Raw genomic sequence first — 27,193 nt, 5'->3', positions numbered from 1 at the left:
TCAGACTTATTCATGCTATTATCTCTATCATGCCAATTGGACTTCCTTTATATTATTGTTATGATCGTGTATGTATGTTGATTCACCTAGCGGGTTGGGTTAGGTATCATCACGGCGTTGATTTTGAGTTGTGACATAGGAGAGATCTTTAAAATTAAGTCTAGATGAGGAGAGAGACACTTGTTTGTTAAGGCCTTACTTAAAAAGACTGATTTAAGGATGGTGCTAATGCATTGTCTTTGAATTTATAACATGTTTTACCAAATTTCTAAAATCTGCTTATTTTAAACAAAAAAAAACTTTTTTTCAAAAATACTTTTAAAGCAATTTGTGTTTGGCTAATCAATTTAAAAAGTACTTTCGAACAGTTATTTATGTTTGGCCAAAATTATCAAAAGTCTCTTTTTCGTGTCAAATTACGACCAAGGATATTTTTGCATAAATAATCAATAGTTTTTAAGTAGATAAATAATTAAAAATATTTATTATGAAAGATTATAATTAAGTTTTTCATTTTTATTAAGCAAAATATGAAAATAAAATTGAAAAGTGCTTTTACTCTTTCAAAATAATTTAAATATATCAAAACAATTTCAATAAATATAAAAGATATTCACCCCAAAAAATCACTAAATACTAAAAATTTACCCTAAAGATAAGAAGAAATATTTATACACGAGGAGAGTTCCCAAGAATTGCAATTAGAATAGCATAAACATTAGAGCAAAGTAAGAAGGATTATTTTGGTATTTCAAAAGTTTTTGCCAAAGGTAAATTCGCGAAAAGGTAAAAACAACTTTTGCTTCTGAGCACTTTTTTCTCTCTCCTAAAAGCTTGGCCAAACACTTCCAACTTTTTTAAATAGCATTTTTTAAAGGAAAAAAAAATTTGACCTCCCAAAAACTTTGCCAAACAAGCTATAACAGTATAACTACACTTTACCCCCCCCCCCCCGGCTCAACATTTTTAATTCAAGCTCGTGTCCTTCATCCAACATAATCTTATCTATTCCAATAAATAGATGCAGTAAACCAAGAGTCCTAGAAATTTCCTAGTTTAACATTACAAGCACAGCCTTCTAAATTTTGCTTACAATGCCATGGGTAGCCCAATACATATTTAAAATATTTTGGAAGGCTCTCTAGTGCTATGCTTCTAACATATTAAATTGGAGAACTTTCTAAGGTCCAAAATTTAGCTTCAGCTACAGCTTCAGCCAAGAAATGCAAGCTACCCAGCCATGCCTTTGCATAATAGACATGATTGAGCTTTTAACTTCATCTAACAAACTAACGACGACAAAAAGCAGCAGCAGCAGCAGCAGCAGCGGAGGTCCTACTCCTTAAAATCATCCTTGTCATCAACAGGAATTGGCTGGTTCCTCCAGTACACAGCTAGAGCACTTCCACCAAGCTGTGAAACATGGTAACGATGAGAGAACATCCCTACATTAGACAAGAAATGTAGGGTATAAATATGTATAAGGAAAATATATGGGCACAGGGTCCTACCGCCATGCAGACCACGCTAACAGCAGAAGGTACAGCAACAAGAGGGTTTGTGAAATGCTTCTGGGAAAGTAAAAATCCGAGTGCAGAACTCTGTGCGCACATAAATAAGAAAAGAGTTACATATTTTCCACTCTAGTTTGGGGTTCACCAAAATGACTTCCGTTAATTGTAATCATCAAAAGATTGGATAACCTTTCAAAAAAGATGATAGCCCTCTTTATTACAGATATGACAACTTACTATGCATAATTAACCAATGTTGTGAACAATATGACCACCAAAAGTTACAAACAAAAGGTGATCAGCTTCTTGTAACGATCCAACCGGCCGTTTTGAGTTCTAGCATTTCGTTCTCTGATTCGAGACTTCGAGTGGCTTCATATGGTTGGTTTTGATCTTTGGGAAGTTTGGGATTGATTTGATAGCATAATTCTCAATTTGAAAGCTTTAAGTTGGAAATGTTGACCGAGGTTTGACTTGTGAGTAAACGACCCTAGATTCGTGTTTTGATAGTTCCAATAGATTCATATAGTGATTGTAAACTTAGGCGTATGTCCGGATTTGAATTTGGAGGTACCTATGATGATTTGGCTCTTTTGCCGAAAGTTGGCAATTTGAAGGTTTAGAAATTTCATAAGTTTGACCACAAGTTGACTTTGAGGCTATCGGGTTCGGATTGTTATTCCGAAACTTGAAATAGGTTCCCTTTGTCATATGGAACTTGTGTGCAAAGTTTGGTTTCATTCCGGGTTAAGTTAGTATGAATTGAACGCTTGATTGTGAATATTTGAAGTTCTTGAATTTGAAGGTTGTATGATGAGTTTTGGTGTTCGATTCTTGGTTTTGATGTTATTGATGATATTTCGAGCCTTCGGATTAGTTTGGATAATGTATTCGGACTTGTTGGTATGTTTGGACGAGGCACCAGGTGTGATTCGAGTAGGGAACCTCGCTTTTGCGAGGGACTTCTTCGCATTTGCGATGTTAGCTGTCAGGTTGGGACTTCGCATTTGCGAAGTATTTTGATAGCATTTCGACATGGCGGGATGGGGCACTTCGCTTTTGCAATGTTTGTGGTCGCATTTGTGACGTCTGTTAGGTCAGTGGGGGTTTGCATTTGCGAGCCTGAGGTCGCATTTGCGACATCTGAAGCTGGTTATAAGTGGTGTATTTCGAAGCTTAAACCCATTTTCTCATATTTTGAACCCTAAACTTGGAGAGGGGCGATTGTTTAGGGGGGTTTTCACACAAGGCTAGAGGGTAAGTTTTTCCTACTTGATTTTGATATTATATCTTGTTTCCCCATGAATTATTACACCTAGATTATAGAATTTAGAAGAGAACTTTCGAGAGTTTTTTACTATGTTTTGGAAAATGAAATTTGGAGGTTTGAGAGTCGATTTGGATTCGGTTTTCGAATCTAATCACATATTTAGACTCGTGGGGTTATGGGTAGTCGGGATCTACCCCTTGACTGGTGTTTCGACCGTGTAGGCCTGGGGTTGACTTTTGTTGCTTTTTGAGAATGGGGTAAAGATTGAAACTTTATTGTTTGGAATTGAATCCAATAGCGTTGTTTGATGTTACTAAGTTATTTTTTCCTAGATTTAAGCCGAATGGAGGTGAAATTTGGAGTTTCTGTCATTTTATCTATTGATTATTAATGATTTCCTTTCGAGTTGTGTTACTTATTTCTTGGCTTACCAAGCATGTTGGCGTTGGATGCCATCACGACTAGGTGAGATTTTGGGTCGTGACACTTCTGCAACAAAGTTCATTCAAGTTCCATTTTCTGAGCAAAGTCTGTAATGACCCCATCGATTGTTTTGAGCATTTGCATTTTCGTTCGGTGGTTTGAGGCGGCGAGTAGATGATGTATTATGACTTGCGTGTATGGTCAGTTTCGGTTTTCGAGTGGTTCGGGATTGATTTGAAAGAATTATTCTCATTTTAGAAGCTTTAAGTTGGAGGTGTTGACCAAGTTTGACTTTTGCATATTTGACCTCGGATCGGAGTTTTGATAGTTCTGTTAGGTCCGGACGGTGATTTTGGACTTAGGCGTAAGTCTGGAATTGGATTCGGAGGTTTCTAGGTTGATTTGGCTCAAATTGGCGAAAGTTGAAAGTTTGATGCCTTGGAGAGTTGATAGGTTTGACCCATGGTTGACTTTGGGGTTATCGATGTCTGTTTGGGATTTCGAGCCATGGAATAGGTTTGTGTGGAGATTTATGATTTGTGTTGTAATGACCCGGCCGGTCGTTTTGAAAGTATTAGCCCCGATCTCCCTATTTATTGCTCTCTCTATTTCATTCTATGGTTACGTGACTTGCCGGGATGTTTGGTTTTTGTTTCGGTTGAGTTTCAGAGTGAAATGGGACACATAATCCCTAAATTGGAAGTTTATGTCGTAGGAGTTGACCGTAGATTGACTTGTGTGAAGACGACTCCGGAATGGAGTTTTCACGGTTCCTATAGCTCCGTATGGTGATTTTGGTCATGGGAGCGTGTTCGGATATTGATTTGGAGGTCCGTAGGTCATTCCGGCGTTAATTGGCGAAAGATAGAAAGTTGGAAGATTTTTGGAAAGTTTAACCGGGAGTGGACTTTTTGATATCGGGGTTGGATTCCGATTCCGGAAGTTGGAATAGGTTCGTAATGTCGATTATGACTTGTGTGCAAAATTTGAGGTCAATCGGACGTTATTTGGTAGGGCTCGTTATCGGATGTAGAAGTTAAAAATCTATAAGTTCATTAGGCTTGAATTCGGGTGCGATTCGTGTTTTTGATATTGTTTGAGGTGATTTGAGTCCTCGACTAAGTCTGTTAGGTGTTTTGGAACTAGTTGGTATATTCAGACGGGGTCCCGGGTATGATTCGGATCGATATCGGAATAAAATTTGGACTTGTGCAAATGTTGAAACTCCCAGTTCTGGTGTCATCGCACCTGCGGAGGGATTGGTCGCAGGTGCAGACTCACATGTGCGAGTAGTGGAATGCAGAAGCAGAGAGGGCAGTCCAGGCATGGCTCGCAGGTGCGGCAATTGCTTCGCGGAAGCGGCGTCGCTTCAGCGTTGGAGAAGAATGCAGGTGCGACTTAGTCGCCGCAGGCGCGCATGCGCAGCTGCGACCTGCCCTCGCAGATGCGAAGTGTGCTGGGCTTAGTAATAACCGCATCTGCGATGGAAATTCAGCTGGTGTGGAGAGGTCGCAGGTGCGACATAACTCAGAAAAGAGGATTTTTTGAGGGTTTGCTTTATTTTCATTTTTGGGACTTTGAGAGCTCGGGTTGAGGCGAGATTTTGAGGGATTTTCAGACGAAGCATTTGGGTAAAGATTCTTGACTCGTTTTTGATTAATTCCCATGAATCAACTGTTAATTTCACCTTTCAATTATGGTTTTGGAGTTTAAAATTGGGGAAAAAGTGTAGAAGTTCTTAGACCAAGTTTTTGGGTTTTGAAAGGCTAAATGAGGTCGGATTTGGATAATTCTTGTATGGTTGGACTCGATATCGAATGGGTGTTCGGATTTTATGATTTTGGTCGGGTTCCGAGACGTATGCCAGGGTCGACTTTTTGGAGCGAGTTTTCCAGTTCTTCCAAAAATCATTATTTAAACTAGCTTCATATAGTTATATTTATAGTATAAAATTATTTTGGCTAAATTCGAGCCGTTTGGAGTTGGAAAATCGAGGGAAAAGCCTTCTAATTGATTGATTAAGCGTGGTTTGAGGTAAGTGACTTGTCTAACCTAGTGTGGGGGAAATTCTTCTTAGGATCTGGTATTTGGTGATAATTTGTGATATGTGAAGGCCGTGTACGTTAGGTGACGAGTGCGTACACGGGCTAAATGTTGAAATTCCGATTTTTGCTACGTAGTTTCCTTTTCATGCCTTAATTGAGTTACTTTACCACATTATAGTCATCATGTTTAGCCTAATTTCACATGTCTACTTGTCTTATCTCCTATTTGCAACTTGTATCACATGTTTAGTTGAATTACTTGCTTTTCTTGATTTCCGTATTCATTACTTAACTGTGAAAATTCTTTACTTGAAATTGCTATCCTTGAAATATCATTTATTTAGTTGTTGCGTTTTGGCTTTCGTGTTATTGTTGAAGTGATTGTTTGGTTGTCTGCACGAGGTTTCTGTCGTGCGGTTGTTATTGTTGGCACGAGGTTTCTGTCGTGCGGTTGTTATTGTTGCACGAGGTTTCTGCCGTGCCGTTGTGATTATTATGCGGTGGTATAAGGTCTGGGTGTTGAAACGCATGCGTTGAGATAAGGTGGGCTTGATACGCGTGGCTAGTAGGGAAACTATTAGAAGTCATGCGGTGTGATAAGGTGGGCTAAAACGCGAGATGCTATTTCGGGAAAAATAATTTTCAAACCCAAATATAAAGGCTCCCGCGGTGATATAAGTAAAGACTGTGATTTGTTTTTACGATTTGGAACTACGAGGCGGTACCTCGGGAATGCCCCTGTTCTTTATTTGCAGTATTGTTTGGTTCTTGTTTCCTTAACATGTAAAATTCTTGTTTTCCTTTCGTGTTGTATTAGCTTTCCTTGATCCCGTGTGGTTATTTCCCGTAAATTCTTTATTGTTCACTTCCCAGTCATTTTCATTATATCATTATATCTTGTCTTGTTTCTTATTATCTCTAGTAGGGCCTTGACCTTACCTCGTCACTACTCTACCGAGGTTAGACTTGACACTTAATGGTGCCGTTGTGGTGTACTCATACTACGCTTCTGCTGTACAAATCCAGGTACATCCTATCAGCCTCAATATTAGTGCGTTGTGTTGCTGCTTTGGAGACTTCAAGGTACACCTGCCCGTGTCCGCAGGCCTCGGAGTTCCCTTCTATTCTGTTCTTTTCTTGTTCCTTTATATTTTTGTAGACAGTGATGTATAGGAGCGTTCCGCACTGTATCTAGAGCTTTAGACTTATACTTCACTAGGTTTTGGGAGATGTACATTTTGGGTTGCAGATTTCCTTTATATATATAGTTGTGGATGTTTTGAGATTTAAATTATTATTATTTCGGTTATTCCGCATGTTTTGTTAGGCTTACCTAGTCTTAGAGACTAAGTGTCGTCACGACATCCTACGGAGGGAAATTTGGGATCGTGACAAGTTGGTATCAGAGCTCTAGGTTCATAGGTGTTATAAGTCACAAGCAGGTTTAGTAGAGTCTCGCGGATCGATACAGAAACGTATGTACTTATCTTCTGGAGGCTATAGAACTGTTAGGAAAAGCTTCACTTCTTTGATTCCTTATCGTGCGAAATCTTTGACTTCGGATTCTAAATTTCTGTTTTTCTATTCTCTCACAGATGATGGTGAGAACACGTATAGCTGGATCAGATGACCAGGCACCCGCGCCCCCTGCTATAGCCGCAAGAGGCCGGGGACGGGGTAGAAGCCGAGGACGTCCACGTGGTGCAGCCAGAGCACCTGCACGAGCTGCTACAGAGGAGCCACCAGTAGCTCCAATTAGAAGGTAGGCACTCGAGACGCCTGTTACTGCACCAGCTCTCCAGGAGACTCTCGCCCAGTTTCTGAGAATGTTCGGCACTTTAGCTAGGCGGGGTTGATCCCACTTGCTCCTGCCACATCTTAGGCCAGGGGAGGAGCACAGACTCCCGCCGGTCGTACCCCAGAGCAGCGGGTCCAGGTTCACCAGGTCCCAGAGGTCATACCAGTGCAGCCGGTAGCCCCAGTTCAGCCCGGGGTTAGGGCAGCAGCTTCTAAGGAGAAGCAGCTCAGGCTCGAGAGGTACAAGAAGTACCACCCTCCTACTTTCAATGGCTTGGCGTTAGAGGATGCCTTGGGCTTTCTTGAGCAGGGCCACCGTATCCTCCGTACTATGGGTATTGCGAAGTCTAGTGGGGTTGTTTTCACTACGTTCCAGCTTAGGGGAGCGGCATATCAGTGGTGGCGAGCATATGAGTTGGGTAGTCCGACCGAAGCAGTTTCACTCACTTGGACTCAGTTCTCGGATATGTTCTTAAGGGAGTATGTTCCCCAGAGTCTCAGAAATGCATGGCGCGCAGAGTTTGAGTAGTTGCGCCAGGGTTCTATGACCCTGTCGGAGTACGTGGTCCGGTTCAGTGATTTGGCTAGGCATGCACCAGCCTTGGTTGCTACTGTTAGAGAGCAGGTCCGTCGATTTATCGAGGGGCTCAACCTCGGTATCAGATTTAGCATGGCCCGAGGGTTGGAGATGGACATCGCATACTAGCAGGTAGTGGGAATCGCTAGGAGATTGGAGGGTATGCTGACCCGGGAGAGAGAGGAGAGGGAGGCCAAGAGGTCTCGAGAGTCTGGCACATATAGTGGTACTCGTGCCCCAGCTGTAGCTCGTCATGGTAGGGGCTATGTGAGTCGTCCTGTTCATTCAGCACTTCCAGCTTCCAGCGGTATTCCGGCCACTCCTAGGCCTCAGGCTCCCTACTATGCACCGCCATTATCTAGTGCACCTCCTGCACGGGGTGCTTTCAGCGGTCAGTCCAACCAATCAGGCCCGAGCCAGACACACCAGCCACGTCCTCTGAGAGCTTGTTTTGAGTGTGGTGACACTCGTCATATGGTGAGGGATTGCCCATATTCAGGAAGGGTGCACCTCCACAGACTACTCAGGCTCCGCGTATTCCACCGGGTCCTCAGGCTTCTCAGTCCATGGTCGTCGCACCAGCTGCCACCCCACCTGCACAGCCAGCTAGAGGTGGAGGTCAGGCAGGCAGAGGTCGCCCTAGAAGGGAGGCCATGCCAGATATTATGCTCTTCCTGCTAGGACAGGGGCAGTTGCATCCGACTCTGTCATCACAGGTATTGTTCTGGTCTGTCATAGAGATGCGTCACTCTTATTTGATCCAGGCTCCACTTATTCATGTGTCATCTTATTTTGCTCCGTATTTGGGCGTATCCCGTTATTCTTTGAGTTCGCCTGTCTATGTGTCTACACCTGTGGGGAGATTCTATTGTTGTTGACCGTGTGTATCGGTCGTGTTTAGTTGTTCTCAGTGGTTTTGAGACCAAAGCCGATTTACTGTTGCTCAGTATGGTAGACTTTGATATTATTTTGGGCAAGGACTAGTTGTCGCCCTATCATGCTATCCTTGATTGTCACGCCAAGACGGTGACGTTGGCTATGCCAGGTATACCGCGGTTAGAGTGGAGAGGTACTTTAGATTATATTCCTAGTAGGGTTATTTCATTTCTAAAGGCTCAGCGGATGGTAAAGAAGGGGTCTGATGCGTATCTGGCATATGTGAGAGATGTCAATGTTGATACTCCTACCGTCGAGTCAGTTCCGGTAGTGAGGGATTATCCAGATGTATTCCCGACGGATCTTCCGGGCATACCGCCCGACAGAGATATTGACTTTGGTATTGATTTGTTACCGGGCACTCAGCCCATTTCTATTCCACCCTATCGTATGGCCCCAACGGAGTTGAAAGAGTCAAAGGAACAGTTGCAGGAGTTGCTTGATAAGGGCTTCACTCGGCCCAGTGTGTCGCCTTGGGGTGCTCCAGTCTTATTTATAAAGAAGAAAGATTGTTCTATGCGTATGTGTATTGATTATCGCCAATTGAACAAGGTTATAGTGAAGAACAGGTATCAATTGTCACATATTGATGACCTATTTGATCAACTACAGGGTGCCAAAGTGTTCTCTAAGATCGACATGCGTTCAGGCTATCATTAGTTGAATATTCGGGAGCCAGATATCCCAAAGGCTGCCTTCAGGACTCGGTATGGACATTACGAGTTCCTTGTGATGTCTTTTGGGTGCCCCAGCGACATTCATACACTTGATGAACAGTGTATTTCAGCCCTATCTTGACTCGTTCGTCATTGTGTTTATTGACGACATTCTGGTGTACTCCCGTAGGCGGGAGGATCATGAGCAGCACCTGAGGACTGTGCTTCAGACCTTAAGAGAAAAGAAGTTATATGCAAAATTTTCGAAGTGTGAATTCTGGCTAGATTTAGTGGCATTTTTGGGCCATGTAGTATCGAGTGAGGGGATCAAGGTAGACCCGAAGAAGATTGAAGCAATGCAGAGTTGGCCTAGACCGTCCTCAGCTACGGAGATCCGAAGTTTTCTTGGCTTGGCGGGGTATTACCGTCGATTTGTAGAGGGCTTCTGGTCTATTGCATCACCTATGACCAGATTGACCCAGAAGGGTGCTCCGTTCAGGTGGACCAAGAAGCGTGAGGAGAGCTTTCAAAAGCTCAAGACTGTTTTGACTACAGCCCTAGTATTGGTATTGCCTACAGGTTCAGGGTCTTATACTGTGTATTGTGATGCGTCGCGCACTGGTCTCGGCGCGGTGTTGATGCAGGACGGTAAAGTGATTGCTTAAGCATCTAGACAACTGAAGGTGCATGAGAAGAACTATCATGTCCACGACCTCGAGTTAGCAGCTATTGTTCAAGCCTTGAAAATCTAGCGGCACTATTTGTACGGTGTCCCTTGTGAGGTCTACACCGATCACCGGAGTCTACAGTATTTGTTCAAAAAGAAGAATCTTAACTTGCGGCAGCGGAGATGGTTAGAGTTGCTTAAGGATTATTATATCACCATTCTATATCATCCCGGGAAGGCAAATGTGGTGGTCGATGCCTTGAGTCGCAAGGCGGAGAGTTTGGGCAGCTTAGCATATCTACCGATAGCAGAGAGGCTATTAGCCTTGGATGTTCAGGCCTCCTTGGCCAACCAGTTTGTTAGATTGGATGTTTCTGAGCCGAGCCGAGTTTTGGCTTGTGTGGTTTCTCGGTCTTCTCTTTATGATCGTATCAGAGAGCGTCAGTATGATGACCCCCATCTGCTTGTCCTCAAGGACACGGTTCAGCACGGCAATGCCAAGGAGGTCACTATTGGAGATGACGGAGTATTACGGATGTAGGGCAGGCTATGTGTGCCCAATGTAGATGGCTTACGTGAGTTGATTCTCCAGGAGGCTCACAGTTCGCGGTACTCCATTCATCCAGGTGCCGCGAAGATGTATCAGGACCTGAGGCAGCATTATTGGTGGAGGAGAATGAAGAAGGACATAGTGGAGTATGTATCTCGGTGCCTAAATTGTCATCAAGTGAAGTATGAGCATCAGCGACCGGGTGGATTGCTTCAGAAGCTAGAGATTCCGGAGTGAAAATGGGAGCGGATTACTATGGATTTTGTTGTTGGCCTCCCACGGACTCAGAGGAAGTTCGATGCAGTTTGGGTGATTGTGGATAGATTGACCAAGTCAGCTCATTTCATTCCAGTAATGACTACTTGCTCGTCAGAGCAGCTGGCTCAGATTTATATTCGCGAGATTGTCAGGCTTCATGGCGTGCCGGTATCTATCATCTCTGACCGGGGTACGCAGTTTACATCGCGGTTCTGGAGAGCCGTACAGCATGAGCTAGGTACTCGGGTGGAGTTGAGTACAGCATTTCACCCTCAGACGAACGGACAGACCGAGCGCACTATTTAGATATTGGAGGATATGTTGCATGCGTGTGTGATGGATTTTGGGGGTTCTTGGGATCAGTTCTTGCAGCTTGCGGAGTTTGCCTACAACAACAGTTATCAGTCGAATATTCAGACGGCCCCGTATGAGGCTTTGTATGGTAGGCGGTGCCGGTCTCCGGTGGGTTGGTTTGAGCCGGGTGAGGCTAGGCTATTGGGTACAGACTTGGTTCATTCAGGATGCTTTGGAAAAGGTTAAATTGATTCAGGATCGACTTCGTACAGCCCAATCCAGACAGAAGAGTTATGCGAATCGAAAGGTTCGCGACGTTGCATTCATGGTTGGGGAGCGGGTCTTGCTCCGACTTTCGCCCATGAAGGGTGTTGTGAGGTTCGGGAAGAAGGGCAAATCGAGCCCTAGGTATATCGGGCCTTTTGATATTCTTGAGAGGGTTGGAGAGGTGACCTACAGACTTGCATTACCACCTAGTCTAGCTGCAGATCATCCAGTGTTCCATGTTTCTATGCTCCGGAAGTATCACGGCGATCCATCTCATGTGTATGACTTTAGCTCAGTCCAGTTGGACAAGGATCTATCTTATGTTGAGGAGCCGGTAGCCATTTTGGACAGGCAGGTCCGAAAGTTGAGGTCGAAGAACATTGCTTCAGTTAAGGTCCAGTAGAGGGGTCAGCCAGTCGAGGAGGCGACTTGGGAGACCGAGCATGATATGCGTAGCCGTTATCCTCATCTTTTCACCACTTCAGGTATGTCTCTATACTCATTCGAGGATGAACGTTTGTTTTAAGAGGGGAGGATGTAATGACCCGGCCGGTCATTTTGAGTGTATTAGCCCCGATACCCCTATTTATTGCTCCCTCTATTTCATTTTGTGGTTAGGTCACTTGCCGGGATGTTTGGTTTTGGTTTCGGGTGAGTTTCGGAGTGAAATGAGAACATAGTCCCTAAATTGGAAGTTTAAGTCGTAAGAGTTGACCGTAGTTTGACTTATGTGAAAATGACTCCGGAATGGAGTTTTGATAGTTCCTATAGCTCCGTATGGTGATTTTGGTCACAAGAGCGTGTCCGGATGTGATTTGGAGGTCCGTAGGTCATTCCGGCGTTAATTGGCGAAAGTTGGAAAGTTGGAAGATTTTTGGAAAGTTTGACTGGGAGTGGACTTTTTGATATCGGGGTTGGATTCCGATTCCGGAAGTTGGAATAGGTCCGTAATGTCGATTATGACTTGTGTGCAAAATTTTAGGTCAATCGGACTTGATTTGGTAGGGTTCGGCATAGGATGTAGAAGTTAAAAATATATATGTTCATTAGGCTTGAATTATGGTGCGATTCGTGTTTTTTATGTTGTTTGAGATGATTTGAGGCCTCGACTAATAGCCTGTTTGGCCAAGCTTATTTTTTGGCCAAAAGTGCTTTATTTAGTCAAAGGTACTTTTTTGCCAAAATTAAGGTGTTTGCCCAAACTTTTTGAAGAAAAAAAAAGTGCTTTTGAGTAGAAGCAGAAAAAATAGCTTCTCTCCAAAAGCACTTTTTGATATAAATACACTTAAAAGCACTTTTTAAAAGCTTGGCCAAACACTAATTGTTGCTCAAAAGTGTTTTTCAAATTAATTAGCCAAACACAAACTACTTCCCACCAAAAGTACTTTTTTGAAAAGCGCTTTTGACAAAAACACTTTTCAAAATAAGTAGATTTTAGAAGCTTGACCAAACAGGCTATAAGTCTGTTAGGTGTTTTGGAACTAGTTGGTAAATTCAGATGGGGTCCCGGGAGTTCCGGGCGTGATTCTGATCGATATCGGAACAAAATTTGGACTTGTGCAAATGCTGAAGCTCCCAGTTCTGGTGTCATCGTACATGCGGAGAAGTTGGCCGCAGGTGCGGACTCGCATGTGCAAGCAGTGGAACGCAGAAGCGGAGAGGGCGGTCCAGGCATGGCTCGCAGGTGCGGCAATTGTTCCGCAGAAGCGGCGTCACTTCTGCGACGGAGAAGAACGCAGGTGCGGCCAGAAGCGCAGTTGCGACTTACTCGCCGCAGGCGCGCATACGCATGTGCGACCTGCCCTCACAGATGCGAAGTGTGCTGGGATTGGTCATACCCGCACATGCGATGGAAATTCTGCAGGTGCGGAGCCGCAAATGCGGCAGTAAGGTCGCAGGTGCAACATAACTGGGCAGAAAAGAGGATTTTTCGAGGGTTTGCTTCATTTTCATTTTTGGGAGTTTGAGAGCTCGGATTGAGGCGAGATTTTGAGGGATTTTCAGAAGAAGCATTTATGTAATGATTCTTAACTCGTTTTTTATTAATTCCCATGAATCAACTATTAATTCACCTTTTAATTATGGTCTTGGAGTTCAAAATTGGGGAAAAAGTGCAGAAGTTCTTATACCAAGTTTTTGGGTTTTGAAAGGCTAAATGATATCGGATTTGGATAATTCTTGTATGGTTGGATTCGATATCGAATGGGTGTATAGATTTTATGATTTTGGTCGGGTTCCGAGGTGTAGGCTCGGGTCGACTTTTTGGAGCGATTTTTCCAATTCTTGCAAAAATCATTATTTCATTATTTAAACTAGCTTCCTATAGTTATATTTATAGTATGAAATTATTTTGGCTAGATTCGAGCCGTTTGGAGTTGGAAAATCGAGTGAAAGGCCTTCTAATTGATTGATTAAGCGTGGTTTGAGGTAAGTGACTTGTCTAACCTTGTGTGGAGGAAATTTCCCTAAGGATCTGGTATTTGGTGATAGTTGTGATATGTGAAGGTCGTGTACGCAAGGTGACGAGTGCGTACACGGGCTAAATGTTAAAATTCCGGTTTTTGCTACGTAGTTTCCTTTTTATGCCTTAATTGAGTTACTTTACTACGTTATAGTCATCATGTTTAGCCTAATTTCACATGTCTACTTGTCTTATCTCCTATTTGCAACTTGTATCACATGTTTAATTGAATTACTTGCTTTTCTTGATTTTCGTATTCATTACTTAACTGTGGAAATTCTTTACTTGAAATTGCTATCCTTCAAATATCATTTATTTAGTTGTTGTGCTTTGGCTTTCGTGTTATTGTTGAAGTGATTGTTTGGTTGTTTGCACGAGGTTTCTGCCGTGCGGTTGTTATTGGTGGCACGAGGTTTCTGTCGTGCGGTTGTTGTTGTTGCACGAGGTTTCTGCCATGCCGTTGTGATTATTATGCGGTGGTATAAGGTCTGGGTGTTGAAACGCATGCGTTGAGATATGGTGGGCTTGATACGCGTGGCTAGTAGGGGAACTACTAGAAGCCATGCGGTGTGATAAGGTGGGCTAAAAAGCGGGATACTATTTCGGAAAAAATAATTTTCAAAACCAAATATAAAGGCTCCCGCGGTGATATAAGGAAAGACTGTGATTTGCTTTTACGATTTGGGACTACGAGGCGGTACCTCGGGAGTGCCCCGTTCTTCTTTATTTGTTGTATTGTTTGGTTCTTGTTTCCTTAACATGTAAAATTCTTGTTTTCCTTTCGTGTTGTATTAGCTTTGCTTGATTCCGTGTTGTTATTTCCCGTAAATTCTTGATTGTTCACTTCCCTGTCATTTGCATTATATCATTATATTTTCTGTCTTGTTTCTTATTATCTCCAGTAGGGCCTTGACCTGACCTCGTCACTACTCTAACGAGGTTAGGCTTGGCACTTACTGAGTACCGTTGTGGTGTACTCATACTATGCTTCTGCACATGTTTTTATGCAGATCCAGGTACATCCTATCAGCCTCGATATTAGTGCGTTGTGTTGCTGCTTTAGAGACTTCAAGGTACACCTGCCCGCGTCCGCAGGCCTCGGAGTCCCCTTCTATCCTGTTCTTTTTTTGTTCCTTTATATTTTTGTAGACAGTGATGTATAGGTGCGTTCCGCACTGTATCTAGAGCTTCTGACTTATACTTCACCGGGTTTTGGGAGATGTACATGTTGGGTTGCAGATTTCCTTTATATATATAGTTTTGGATATTTTGAGATTTAAATTATTATTATTTCGGTTATTCCGCATGTTTTGTTAGGCTTACCTAGTCTTAGAGACTAGGTGTCGTCACGACATCCTACGGAGGGAAATTTGGGGTCGTGACATATGTGTAAAATTTGAGGTCATTCCGAGTCTAGGCATGTTTGGCGTAATTTTGGAAATTGGAATTTTGAAATAATTCATTAAGCTTGAATTGATGTGCAATTCGTGGTTTCGATATTATTTTGTATGAGGTGAAAAGCAACATGTACACGAGGTGACGAGCATGTACACGAGGTGACGAGCGTGTACACGAGTGTTATGTGTGGCTTGTAACCGGAATAGACCTTAGGCTATTAATATGCCTTATTTCGGGGATAAATTGTATAAGGAATATGCTTCATCACTTTGTGGCTATGTGAACGAGATCATTACACTTGTTTTAGCCATGGTAATACTTTATTTGTTAAAAACCCATCCGTATTTTACCATTTTCATGTTCTTGTGCACCTTGTTGATAAATTATGATCTCATATCCGTGAGGAAACTATGGTACTGTTGTCTTTGTGATATTGTGGCACATGTAGACTTGTTCTGTGGATTGATTGCTGTTGTGCGGTGTATAAGGGTGGCATTTTACTGTTATTGTGATGCGGAGCGATACGGGTGGTTATTGTGATATTGTCTGGCGGAGCGATACGGGTGGCTATAGTGATATTGTCAGAGCGGAGCGATACGGGTGGCTATTGTGTTATTGTCAGGGCGGAGCGATACGAGTGGGTGTTGCTGTTGTGATAAAAAATGTGGGCACAAGGTGCTATGTGTGTGTGTTTCTTTGTGTGACTTGATGTTGAAACTGAACCTTTACTTGCATTGAACTGTTATCACTTATTCTGATGAGGTTATTATTATTGTTTTCTGTTATACTTTTGTTGTCGGTCTTGATTTATTGCACAGGATATTTTTGACTAATGAGTATCGCATGACTTGACCTCGTCACTACTTCACCGAGGTTAGTCTTGATACTTACTGGGTACGGACCGTGGTGTACTCATACTACATTTTCGTACATTTTTGCGCAGATCCAGGTGTTGGAGGTAGCGACCCAGGCAGTGAGAACTTCTTTGATCGTGAGAATTCAAAGTAGAGATGCTTTGATCGTTGCAATCCCTTGGAGTCATTTCCTTACAATTATATTGTCAATTCTCTATCCGAACAGTATTGTATTTTGAGATATTTCTATGTATTCAGTTAGAGCTCGTGACTCTATATTACCTAGTTCTGAGGATATGTTGTGATTATCCCCGTGTTGGCTTGTATCACCTTTATTTCCGCATCTATATTAAACCTTGTTTCGTTATACCATGTCTTTAGTGATTTAATTGTTGTAAGTGATCGGCTACCTAATTTTAGAAACTAGGTGTCATCATGACCTCTAAGGTGGAATTTGGGTCGTGACAAAGTCCCTCCCCCACCTAGGGAAGGAAAGCGAGTTAGTAAGAAGTAGCAGCAGCAGAATCTTATATAGCTAACTACCACAGATTAATGATGCTTCAATGGGACAAAAAACAAGACAATTTTCCACCTCTGGAAATAGTGAAATACTATATATTAGCATTTTGCATGACTTGTCATTTTCACTATCGGACACCCATCAGATATGCTTCTTAATATGCTCTGATGTATGGAGCTCAACCAGAGGAATTGATGATAGTATGGAAAGTATATCTGGACTTACATGAAGCAAAAGAAAAGAAAAGACAAGACAGGTATAAGGTATTAGAGTGGCTACAGAGATTAGTTCATCGCTATGCTGAGAAGTACAGAAGATAACTACCTGCATTCCACATTCTATGGAAATGGTTCTGGAAGTTGATTCACCAAATGAAAATTTTGAAAGCCAGTAACCCAGAAAAAATGCTGCAGCGTGCAAGGCTGCCACTGGAAGGAGTAACTGTGCACCCTGAGTTTTCAGCACATCTGCCACTTGCCCGATCTTCAGAAGAAAAAAATATAGAAACTGGGTTAGCGTAGTATCTGCGAGAGAAAAGGAACATTACTATGCCTTCAACTAAAACTAGCCAGTAAATTATGCAAGCTTACCGGGCTTGCACAAAGAAGAGTGGTTAAAATAACTCCAATTAAAGGTGTAATGGTGATGATTTTTGAGGTAAATTTAGGAAAGAACTCATTTGATAGAACTGCAAAACAAAGTAAACTTGAATTAATATAGGCATATCTTATTTGAAGCTCTACGAAAGCAAGATCAGCATAAATACAATTTTCCATTGTGTTAGACTATTAAAAAAGACGGAAAGTATTAAAATATCCAGTTACCTCCAATAATTGTTGGCACTAGCACAACCTGAAAGGTGCTTATAGCAAGACCCTGTAAAGAGAATGGAAGATGATTGATTGGAAGAAAGTCTTTATCTGAGCAATTTTAAGAGGGCTATCAGCTTCGTTTGGAAAAATCTAACTTTAAACAGCCATACTTTGACGCTGTTAGGCTCCAAATTAGCCTGGTGACGAGTCCAGAAAATGTTTTGGTGCTTGTGCAAGGCATATTTCAGAAATTCTCCATTGTATACATGCATTTATGGGATAAACTTTGATAAATGTCACTGATATTGCATACATCAAGCTCTTCACATGGACGCATTATGATAAATGCAACAAATATTGAACACATCAGCACAGGTCAACTTACAGCAGCATCAACTGGGACAAGCTGACCAGCAAGAAGCTTAGTAAGCAGTGGTGTCATCACAATAGCTCCAATAGTTGAACACCTGCAATGATGCCATAGAAGCACTTACTCCACCAACTTCTCTAAGAAAGTTTCTGGTCATTAGCTTATTAGTTGTCTACATTTTTTTTATATGCCAATGGCAAATTTCTTGTCTAGGTGAACCTAATTTTGCACTGAGCAATAGCATAGGTCTGTTTCTCCTCAACAGCCATCACTTTCTACAGGCTTAAAAAACTATGGCATCATTACCAAGGAAGCTAAAGTATAGCGGTTGAAAGTTCACATGCAGTCATTCATTTTCCCGTAATGAATTTTCATCTGCCAGAAATCATCCTAGACATAACAAAGGAGACCACTGTCAGCATAGTAACAAGTTTTCGTTTTCATCCGTTGCACTCTCTATTTATAGTACCAAGACAACCATTGTAGTAAGGCAATAGTTCTCTGGAAATGCAACCCTTAGTTTAATTTTTTGATTTATTGATTACAAAAAAAACGCTAAAGGGCTACATCTCCATGGGTGGAACTACCACCTTGCTACAATCACTGTCCTGCTAATCATGCATTGCAGATCTCTATCCTCTACAGCAACGAAAAATGCTCAGGAAAAACACTAAGTTCATTGATCGGCTAACAATCAGCTGGTCAGGCTTTTGCCAGATACCACAAACACGCCCTCACCCTCATGAGCATTTATGGCCACAATGTGCACAACAGAGCTAAGTAGCTCGGACTCTGGTGCGGGTGTCCGATACGAGGAGGATCTAAAGGTCGGATCCTTCATTATCTAAATTTTAAGATTCGGGGGTACGAATCCAGGTACGAATACGGGTGCGGGGATTCGGCTAAAATATCTAAAAATAGAATTATAAAATATGTCTAAGTTATGAGACATTATGTGGAAGACTAACAAGTTATTTCGAGAAGGAGAAATATTGATCAAGAGGGGAATCCGAGAAGGAGATAAAAGAAAAGGACTAACAAATAAATTTCTATATAGAAGGTAATTCCATTTTCTTCAATTTCACCATACCTTTTGTTTTGATTTCAAAATCTTAATATCTGTCCCAAATTTCTCCATCCATCTTGATCAAAATACCCAAAATCGATTGACCAGATCCAGTGCGGATCCAACACTCACACTTACACCCACAGCCACGTTGTGTCAACAGGGGTGTGGCACCGAAAGTAAAGAGTCCGAGCAACTTAGCAATAGAGTCTACCTCAACATGTATCTCCAATGTCACAAGACATGCAACTATTCAGGAGCGCACAATGAATAACTACTTTATCAAATAAACGAAGAACTTTACAGGAACATAGGAATTTTGAGTCATTTCTCATTTAATTATGATGGTTGTAAGCTAGATAATCTTTGTCTTAAGTTTAAAGAAATTTTAACCTGGATTAATGGCCTCCTATCATTAGGGAGGAGAAACCACTCAAAAGCAACAATCTGATATATTGTAGATTGCATTGGCAAACAAAATTTCAGATCAACTTAGTTTTAACATGTCCCTTGTCTTTTTTAAAAACCAAATTAAGTCAATATTAGGTTTAAATGGGCTCAACACTTGGATACAAAGCAAAAAGGCGGATCATCTTTATATAAATATTTCATTTTAAATGAATTTAAAATAATAGTCAAAGAGTAGGTGCAGAAGAGAACCTTTGGAGCAACGGTAAAGTTGTCTTCGTGGGTCACGGATTTAAGCTGTGGAAGCAGCCACTAATGCTTGCATTAAGGTAAGCTATCTACATCATACCCCTTGGGGTGCGGCCCTTCCCCGAACCCTGCGTGAACGCGGGATGATTTGTGCACCGAGCTGCCCTTTTTTTAGTCAAAGTGTAGGTGCACTGCTTTCTTAAAGACCTCAGAAACTGTATTGACTATCCCAACTTGAAATATCTTACAGCAAAGTAGTTGCCAGCTACAACTTTTTCTTAGGCAAGTTCATTTGCAATACAGGATAAATTTCCAATTTGGTGACGGTTTAGCATCTAACTTGGTAACCTGGGTTTAGCATCTAACTTGGTAACCATGACTTTTGCTAAGCACAGAAAATTGCACTCTTGAACTTGCCTAACTTCGACTTCTATGGTGGCTTCTTCTGCATTATAAATTAGTCATACTTTAGTTTCTATATTGGGCATTGAGTGCCGCTAACATCTATAACAAGAATAGCTTGCATAATCATAGCAAAGCTTATTGACAATAAAAACTTCCCAGGGAGTACATTAAATCTACATTCACAATCTCTGCTTACGTAGTCATAAGAACAGAAAGTGCTACATTCCCCTTTGAGATATATGTTGCCACATTTGACGCCTGACCTCCAGGACAGCATGACACCAAGATAAGACCAGTTGCAAGTGGGGCAGACAACTTTAGAGCCTACAAATCATACCAATTGGAGGAAGAGAACAATTAGTATTAGCTGACAAAAGTAATCTTAGAAAGCAGAATCAAGAGTTAGTCTTGCTAAGGAACAAAAAACACAACCAGAGAGAATAACAGTATCAACATGCTCAACTAGTAAGGTTAAACTTGAATACATATATCAAAAAATGTTTCTAGAGGTTAAATAATTTCTCTTTGGCAACAGAAGCGGTATCATAAATTATAGATAGTAGAACGTAGTGTGATCCTAATAGAACTAGCTTTAACAGAAAATTCACAACAAGGGATAAAGCAAACAGGGCAGCCCAGCGCACGAAGCATCCTGCGTTTACGCAAGATTCGGGGAAGGACCTAGGCAGTCTAACCTAATGCAAGCATCAGGTCGGATTGCACGGCTCAAACCCGTAACCTATAGGTCACACTGAGACAACTTTACCATTTCGCCAAGGACCCCCTTCAAATAGGGATAAAGCAAACAATCCTGGTGCACAAGGCATCTGCGTTCACGCAGGGTCCAGGAAAGGGTCGCACCTCAAGGTGTGTGATGTAGACAGCCTACACTAATGCTTGCTGCTTCCACGGCTTCGAACTTGTCACTTATAAGTCACACGAAGATAACTTTACCTTTGCTCCAAGGCTCCCCTTCGGCTAAAGCAAACAATGATAGCAAAAATAAGAGAGGACTAATATACTTTAGAAGCATGAATTGAAAAATAAAAAAATGAAGAAGATATGGCCATTCTTCAAAGGATAAAATGTAACGACCCGACCGGTCGTTTTGAACATTTGCATCCAGTTCGGTGGTTTGAGGTCATGAGTAGCTTCATATGGTGTAATATGACTTGTGAGTATCGTCGGTTTTGGTTTTCGGGTGATTCGGGATTGATTTGGAAGAATGATTCTCATCTTAGAAGCTTTAAGTTAGAAAAATTGATCAAGTTTGACTTTTGTGTATTTGACCCCGGATCGAAGTTTTGATGATTCTGTTAAGTCCGGATGGTGATTTTGGACTTGGGTGTATGCCCGGATTTGCATTTGGATGTTTCTAGAAAGTTTTGGCTATAATTGGCGAAAGTTGACAATTTGAAAGTTTGGAAAGTTCATAGGTTTGACCGGGAGTTGATTTCGATGATATCGGGTTCGGATTGTTGTTCCGGGAGTTGGAATAGGTTCATTATGTCATTTGAAACTTATGTGCAAAATTTGAGGTTATTCCGGGTTGATTTGATATGGTTCGGCACGAGTTTTGGAAGTTGAAAGTTCAAAAGTTCATTAAGCCTAATTTGAGGTGCGATTCGTGGTTTTGATGTTGTTATGTATAATTTGAGGCCCCTGGTAGGTCTGTGTTATGTTTTGGGACTTGTTGGCATGTTTGGACGGGGTCCTGAGGGGCTCGGATGAGTTTCGGGATGGTTTCGGACCATTTCGGGTGGATTTTGTGTTGTTGATTGCTGGTGTATCTGCAGAGCATCGTGATCGCGGAGCTAGGCTCGCGATCGCGTAGAGGAAATTGGGCTGGGCTGTTTTATCTCTCCGCAAGTATTAAGACGCGTTTGCGGAGACTGTGGAATTTGAGCTTCGCGTTCGCGTTTATGAAGTCGTGTTCGTGCTGGTAAGCTGGGAGCTAGAGAACCCTTCTTCGCGTCCGTGAGACGCGGGTCGCGTCGCGTTGTGCGGCGTCTGTGGGCATTGCGTTTGCGCGGGAAGTGTCGCGAATGCGTAAGGCATTTTGTGACAGTGCATTTTTGTTCATCGCGAACGCGATGTTTCTTCCGCATTCGCGAAGAGTATATCTGGAGCAGATCTATAAGTACTCTATCTCGAAGGCTTTGGTCATTTTATCATATTTTGAGTTATGGAGCTCGGATTTGATCAATTTTGAAGGTGATTTTCACCGCATGGATTGGAGTAAGTATTTTTTACTCCATTTTGATTACATTCCATAATTCTATCTTTGATTTTGGCATTTTGATTATGAATTTGAAAGAAAAATTAGGGGGTTTTGTCTAAACTTTCATAAAGTGAATTATTGAGTTTTGAACATCGATTCAAGGTCGGATTTGAGTGAAATTAGTATGGTTGGACTCGTATTCGAATGGGTTGTCGGAATTTGCGAGTTCTATCGGGTTCCGAGGTGCGGGCCCGGGTTTGACATTTTGGTTGACTTTGAGTATTTGACTAAAAATTCGACCTTTATTGCTTGGGTTTGTTTTCTATAGCATTATTTGATATTTTTGAGTTGCTTTTGGCTAGTTTCGAGTCGTTCGGAGGTTGATTTGTGCGGGATGGCGTTTCTAGAGTGTTGTTTGGCTTGCTCGGTATTGGATTTGGCTTGTTTGAGGTAAGTAACATATCTAAACTTGGATTTAAGGGTATTTAACCCTAGAAATACGTTATATGAAAGGTATTGGGGTGACGTATGCACTAGGTGACGGGCATGTGTACGTGCACGGTGTGTTCCTGATTTGAGGTGGCTTTTAGACTATTACTAGAATTGTTTTGCTATCATACCTTATTATACATATGTTTTCCCTACTTGTTCGGTTATTTGAACTGTGATTCATGTTAGACATCATGTCTAGGCTATGTGCTATTTGTTTGAGACTTGATAGGGCTATTCTTGCCGTTTATAAGTTATTTGCCTTATTTGTACACATGTTCTCAGTCATGATGCTATATCCGTGTATGATATTTTTGTCTCACTACTTCTTATTTGATTCCTCACATGTTGATGCCTCCTATGTATAACACTGATAAACTAAGTATCGTGAGATGTGTTTATCTGAGACTTAAATGGTAAATGACTGAGTTTGGGCCATGGAGCCGATTTGGCATTAATTATGAGGTGACGCGTACGCCAGGTCCATATTGGGCTAAGTGTTATTATTTTGGGGCGACGCGTGCACCAGGCCTCACTATAGGGTTATATGATTATGATTAGCGCTTGGGCAGGATCCGCCCCTCCGGAGTCTGACATGCCAGCAGTGGGGCAAACACAGTGTCATATACACGTGCTCGATGATGGACAGTTATGCCAGGCACTTGTACAATGTTAAGTGTGATTATTTTAATGGATCAACGGTAATATTGTTTGGGGCATTTGAGCCAGGCACATGGAGTGTGCTAAGATTGTGTGTACTTAATGATTCCACTGTGAAAACTGATTTCTTAACATGTAGGCATAGAGATATATATTCCTCATGCTAGCCAGTGACATGACATTTGATTACTTGACATGTATATTTGACATGTAGGCATAGAGATGTACCTTTCTCATGCTAGACGGTGATATGACATTTGATTACTTGGCATGTATACTTGCCATGCAGGCATAGAGATGTATTTTAAGCATGATAATTGGTAAACAAAAAGGGTTTATCTGATGTTGTAATTGGGAAAAATACAGTTCTTTCGATAAACTCGTGTTTAATTGATTTCAGTGAAAGATTTGAACGTTAACGGTTATACTAGAAAAGCATGTTTACTCTCTGTAACTAGGGGTGTCAATAGTTATTAAAAAACTGACTAAACCGACCGAACCGCACCGCACCAAACCGATTTTTAGGTTTCTTTTAATAAAATCGTAGGTTTTTATATAAATCTATAACCGTACCAATAATTAGGGTAGGTTTTTTATTTTATGAAAATAAACCGAAAAAATACCGAACCGTACCGAATAAATATACATGTAAAAAATATATTTATATATTATGTTTAAAAATAATAAAGCATTAAATTTTTCTTGGCCTTTGAAATTATAAATATGATTATAAGCCAACAAGTAATTAAAATCAAAATTCTAATTCCCAAACCTATTATGTTGCTCCTACTGAAACAAAATTATTTTCAGCATATTCACTAGCAAGACACAAGGTATTCTAGCGATTATGAATAGCAAACTAAATGTATTGAATATGTTTCCTTTTGTATGATTTAGATTTATCTTTTTGAATATTTAATCTTCTATAGACTTTATTCTTGAGTCTCAACTTGGTTAATATCTTTCTATTCGTGTGATTCTTTTTTTTGTCTTTGCTTAGTTTCTTTTATACTGTTGTAGAGTAGTTGATGGATCTATATTATGGTCATCTTTCATGTTTTCTTAATTCATCACCATTTAAACAGTAAAACTGTCTAGAGAGTTTTGCTAAGTCCTATAAAAATATATATGTTATTGCATTTTACTTTTACTAGCGACTTTTACATGACATTTAAAAAAATACCGAAAATTAACCGAACCGTACCGATAGCGAAGAGAAACCAACATGATTGGGACGGTTTCGGAAAGTTTAATTTTGGTTATACATAATAGAATAACCGAAAAATTTGTATAGTACAAATTTTATAAAATAACCGGCCGAGCAGAACCATTGACACCCCTACCCGTAACTGTGAACGAGCCGAGAATAATATCTCTCAAGTTATTCACTATTGCTGTCTATTTTACATTATTATGAATTGTCATTGGCTATTGATGTTGGACTCTCACCGGGTTTTTTTCGAGCCCGTCACTGCTTTTAACCTGAGGTTAGGTTTGTTACTTATTGAGTACATGGGGCCGGTTGTACTCATACTACACTTCGCACCTTGCATGCAGATCTTGGAGTTGATGTTGCTGTGTATGGCTGGAGCTGACATTGAAGATGTACCTGCGTTCCGATGCTAGCTGCTACTTGTCCTTGGTAGCTTTAGATTTTGAAATTATGTTTATGCATATTTTGGACAGATGGTGTATTTATTTCGTACCAACTTTGTAAATTCTAAGTATTAAAAACTCATGACTTGTACTACCAATTCTTGAGAGTTTGTATAGAAAATTTAGTCATTTTACTCATTTACTCTTAATTATTCTCAAATGAGTTGTGTTGAATGTTACTTGGCTTACCTAGCCGGTTGGGTTAGATGTCATCACGACTGGTTGGAGTTTGGGTCGTGACATAAAAAGATACAACTCACATGAGTAATTTATCAATCAAACTTTCATATGCTTCTCTATTGAGTCTGTTGAGGTACATATACTATTGACGAAGTTTCCCTATTATGTTTAACTAACTTACATCTTAATATAAGAATAATAAGGGTAATAAATATTTCTGAAATAGACTATTCGGGCTTTTTTATGCCTTCTATTGGCTCACATAAGATAATTCCGGTGTAATGGAGCTGATCTTCATTCACTACCCTAAAGTGGTTTCGTTCGAGTCAAAGAGTATTGAGTCTCACCAAGTCAGAACACAAGGATACACATTTTGGGAACAACATTCGACAGTGATGTATTATCCTTTTTTCGTGTTTTTGATATAAGGTGTATTATACAAATTTTATTACGACTTCAACTTGATTTAAATCATCTGTAGACAAAACGAGTAACCCATTGAAGTAGGAGAAGACATACCATTGCTATTGCAAAGCCTAAAAGTGGTTTGATGAAGTACTGAGCCAGAAATCCAACACCAACCTGCAAACCAAGCAACCATTGGTGTCTGCTGGTACTTAATAAGAAAGAAATAGTAGGGAGCATGAACAAGTTATTATTTACAGTCCATGGGTTCCTTAAACATCGTCGGAAGTCCTCAAATGTTAGTGTCAAGCCCATCGAAAGCATTAGAAATCCCAAACCAAGAGTGAACAGGTCTGTTTCCAACCAAGTGACCTGTAAGATTCTCGTGTCCTATCAGTTGAAATTATTCATTTATCATAAATGGAATTGCAAAGAAAAACTAGTAAATTTACCGCGGCAGGTTTATAGATACCAAGGATTGTACCTAATATAACCTGCAAACATTGAGTAGCTGCACAATTTCAAAAAAATGGTCTGTACTATGAAAAGGCCGCTAACAAAAATGATATATTAAAAAAATATACTCCCTCTGTTTCAATTTAGATGACACACTTTCCTTATTAGCCCGTTCCAAAAAGAATGGCATATTTCTACAATTGGAAATAATTCAAACTCTTCATTTTACCTAATTTACCCTTAATGAGAAACTTTTATAACCACACAAATGTCATGGTCCTACAAAACTTTTATCCCTTAAGCTTTTAAGACAACAAGTTTCAAAAGTCTTTTTTTTTTTTCGAAAACTCCGTGCCGTGTCAAACTACCTCGTGTAAATTGAAACGGAGGGAGTAGTAAATATTTACTTTAAAATGGAGAAAAAAGGATATACCCAGAGAGGAAAAAGAGTGGTCAAAGTCTCAATTATTTTTTCGTATTGGCTCATTCCACTGCTTGGTAAGTCTCCAGACACATTTGTTGCTGCCTTGCAAGATATTTTTGAATTCCTAATGGACCAAAAAGCTTTTGTAACTCCAAATGAACAAAAGAATAAACAAGGAGCTTTGATTCAAGCACTAACCGCAGTGAAGTGATTCCAATAAATGAGGATTGAACTGGGAAAGCAACATCTGAAATTTGGTGCTTATTTTGAATGAACAAATTACATCTTCCAGTCTCATGTCCACTTCTTATACCTTAAAATGGACATTCAATATAACTATTAGTTAGGCTTAATAAAAGAAGGTTTCTAAGTTAATGCCAAAATCAACAATCGTATCAATACTCAACAGTAGCAAAATTGCAACTAAATAATGAACAGAACACTAAACAAGTAAGATTCCACATACTAAAATGGGTGGGAGTCCTTGGAGCATAACTTGGTCTGTGAAGTGCGTGCAATTTACAATCTTTTACAATAAATCTGGACAAAGAAGCCATTTGATTTGATTAGATAAGCACAGTATGAAGGAAGATTGAGGGTTCAAGTAGAAGCTATATTGATTAGCATGAGGGGTTTTGTTTTGGAAAAGTGAGAGATGGGGTCCAAGATAGCAGATTCTAAAAGTCGTTGAAACCAATGAACCACACAAGGAAGATATCGGGATTATCCAAATATTTGAAGAACGATCGTAAATAATTATGGCCCCCCTCCCTCTAAATGTCGTTTGCTTGTATTTTGACTATGGGGTAGTGTGCTACCGTCACCTGGTTGGACACCTACATGCTGTTCCCACATAGCCAACTATGAAAAGTTGGAACAACTAGAAGGTGTGTTGTATGCCCACA

At 40.9% G+C, this 27,193-nt stretch overlaps 1 protein-coding gene across 3 annotated transcripts; it reads right to left on the bottom strand.

Annotated features, from left to right (window-relative positions):
• Positions 1-985: 985 nt before the first annotated feature.
• On the bottom strand, positions 986-27,193 carry LOC104084857 (sodium/pyruvate cotransporter BASS2, chloroplastic). 3 transcript variants are annotated; one of them, XM_070185593.1, is made up of 13 exons: positions 26,755-27,193; positions 26,487-26,601; positions 26,298-26,412; positions 25,861-25,902; positions 25,667-25,780; positions 25,523-25,585; positions 19,994-20,121; positions 17,685-17,766; positions 17,312-17,363; positions 17,078-17,175; positions 16,812-16,970; positions 1,512-1,601; positions 986-1,413 (listed from the first exon to the last, which is right to left on the bottom strand). In XM_070185593.1, exons 1-13 carry the CDS (start codon positions 26,843-26,845, stop codon positions 1,336-1,338), a joined length of 1,227 nt encoding a protein of 408 aa, XP_070041694.1. In that variant the 5' UTR covers positions 26,846-27,193; the 3' UTR covers positions 986-1,335. The 3 variants fall into 3 exon arrangements, with proteins under 3 accessions (XP_070041694.1, XP_070041693.1, XP_070041695.1); XM_070185592.1 differs by having other exon boundaries at positions 25,523-25,780; positions 26,755-27,086; XM_070185594.1 differs by lacking the exon at positions 1,512-1,601 and having other exon boundaries at positions 986-1,445; positions 26,755-27,086.

This window comes from Nicotiana tomentosiformis, chromosome 9 (genome assembly GCF_000390325.3).
Source record: "Nicotiana tomentosiformis chromosome 9, ASM39032v3, whole genome shotgun sequence".
Classification (NCBI taxonomy): Eukaryota; Viridiplantae; Streptophyta; class Magnoliopsida; order Solanales; family Solanaceae; genus Nicotiana; species Nicotiana tomentosiformis.
Note: the sequence above shows the minus strand (reverse complement) of the source record. Positions and strands in the feature narration are given on the sequence as shown.

Excerpts from the sequence above, each read along its gene's own strand:
- LOC104084857 (XM_070185592.1), bottom strand. The coding sequence starts at position 26,845 with ATGGCTTCTTTGTCCAGATTTATTGTAAAAGATTGTAAATTGCACGCA. Across the intron at positions 26,413-26,486 it reads ATTGGAATCACTTCACTGCG|GAATTCAAAAATATCTTGCA; the intron begins GTTAGTGCTTGA and ends TTGGTCCATTAG. Across the intron at positions 17,364-17,684 it reads TTGTCCCAGTTGATGCTGCT|GGTCTTGCTATAAGCACCTT; the intron begins GTAAGTTGACCT and ends TTCTCTTTACAG.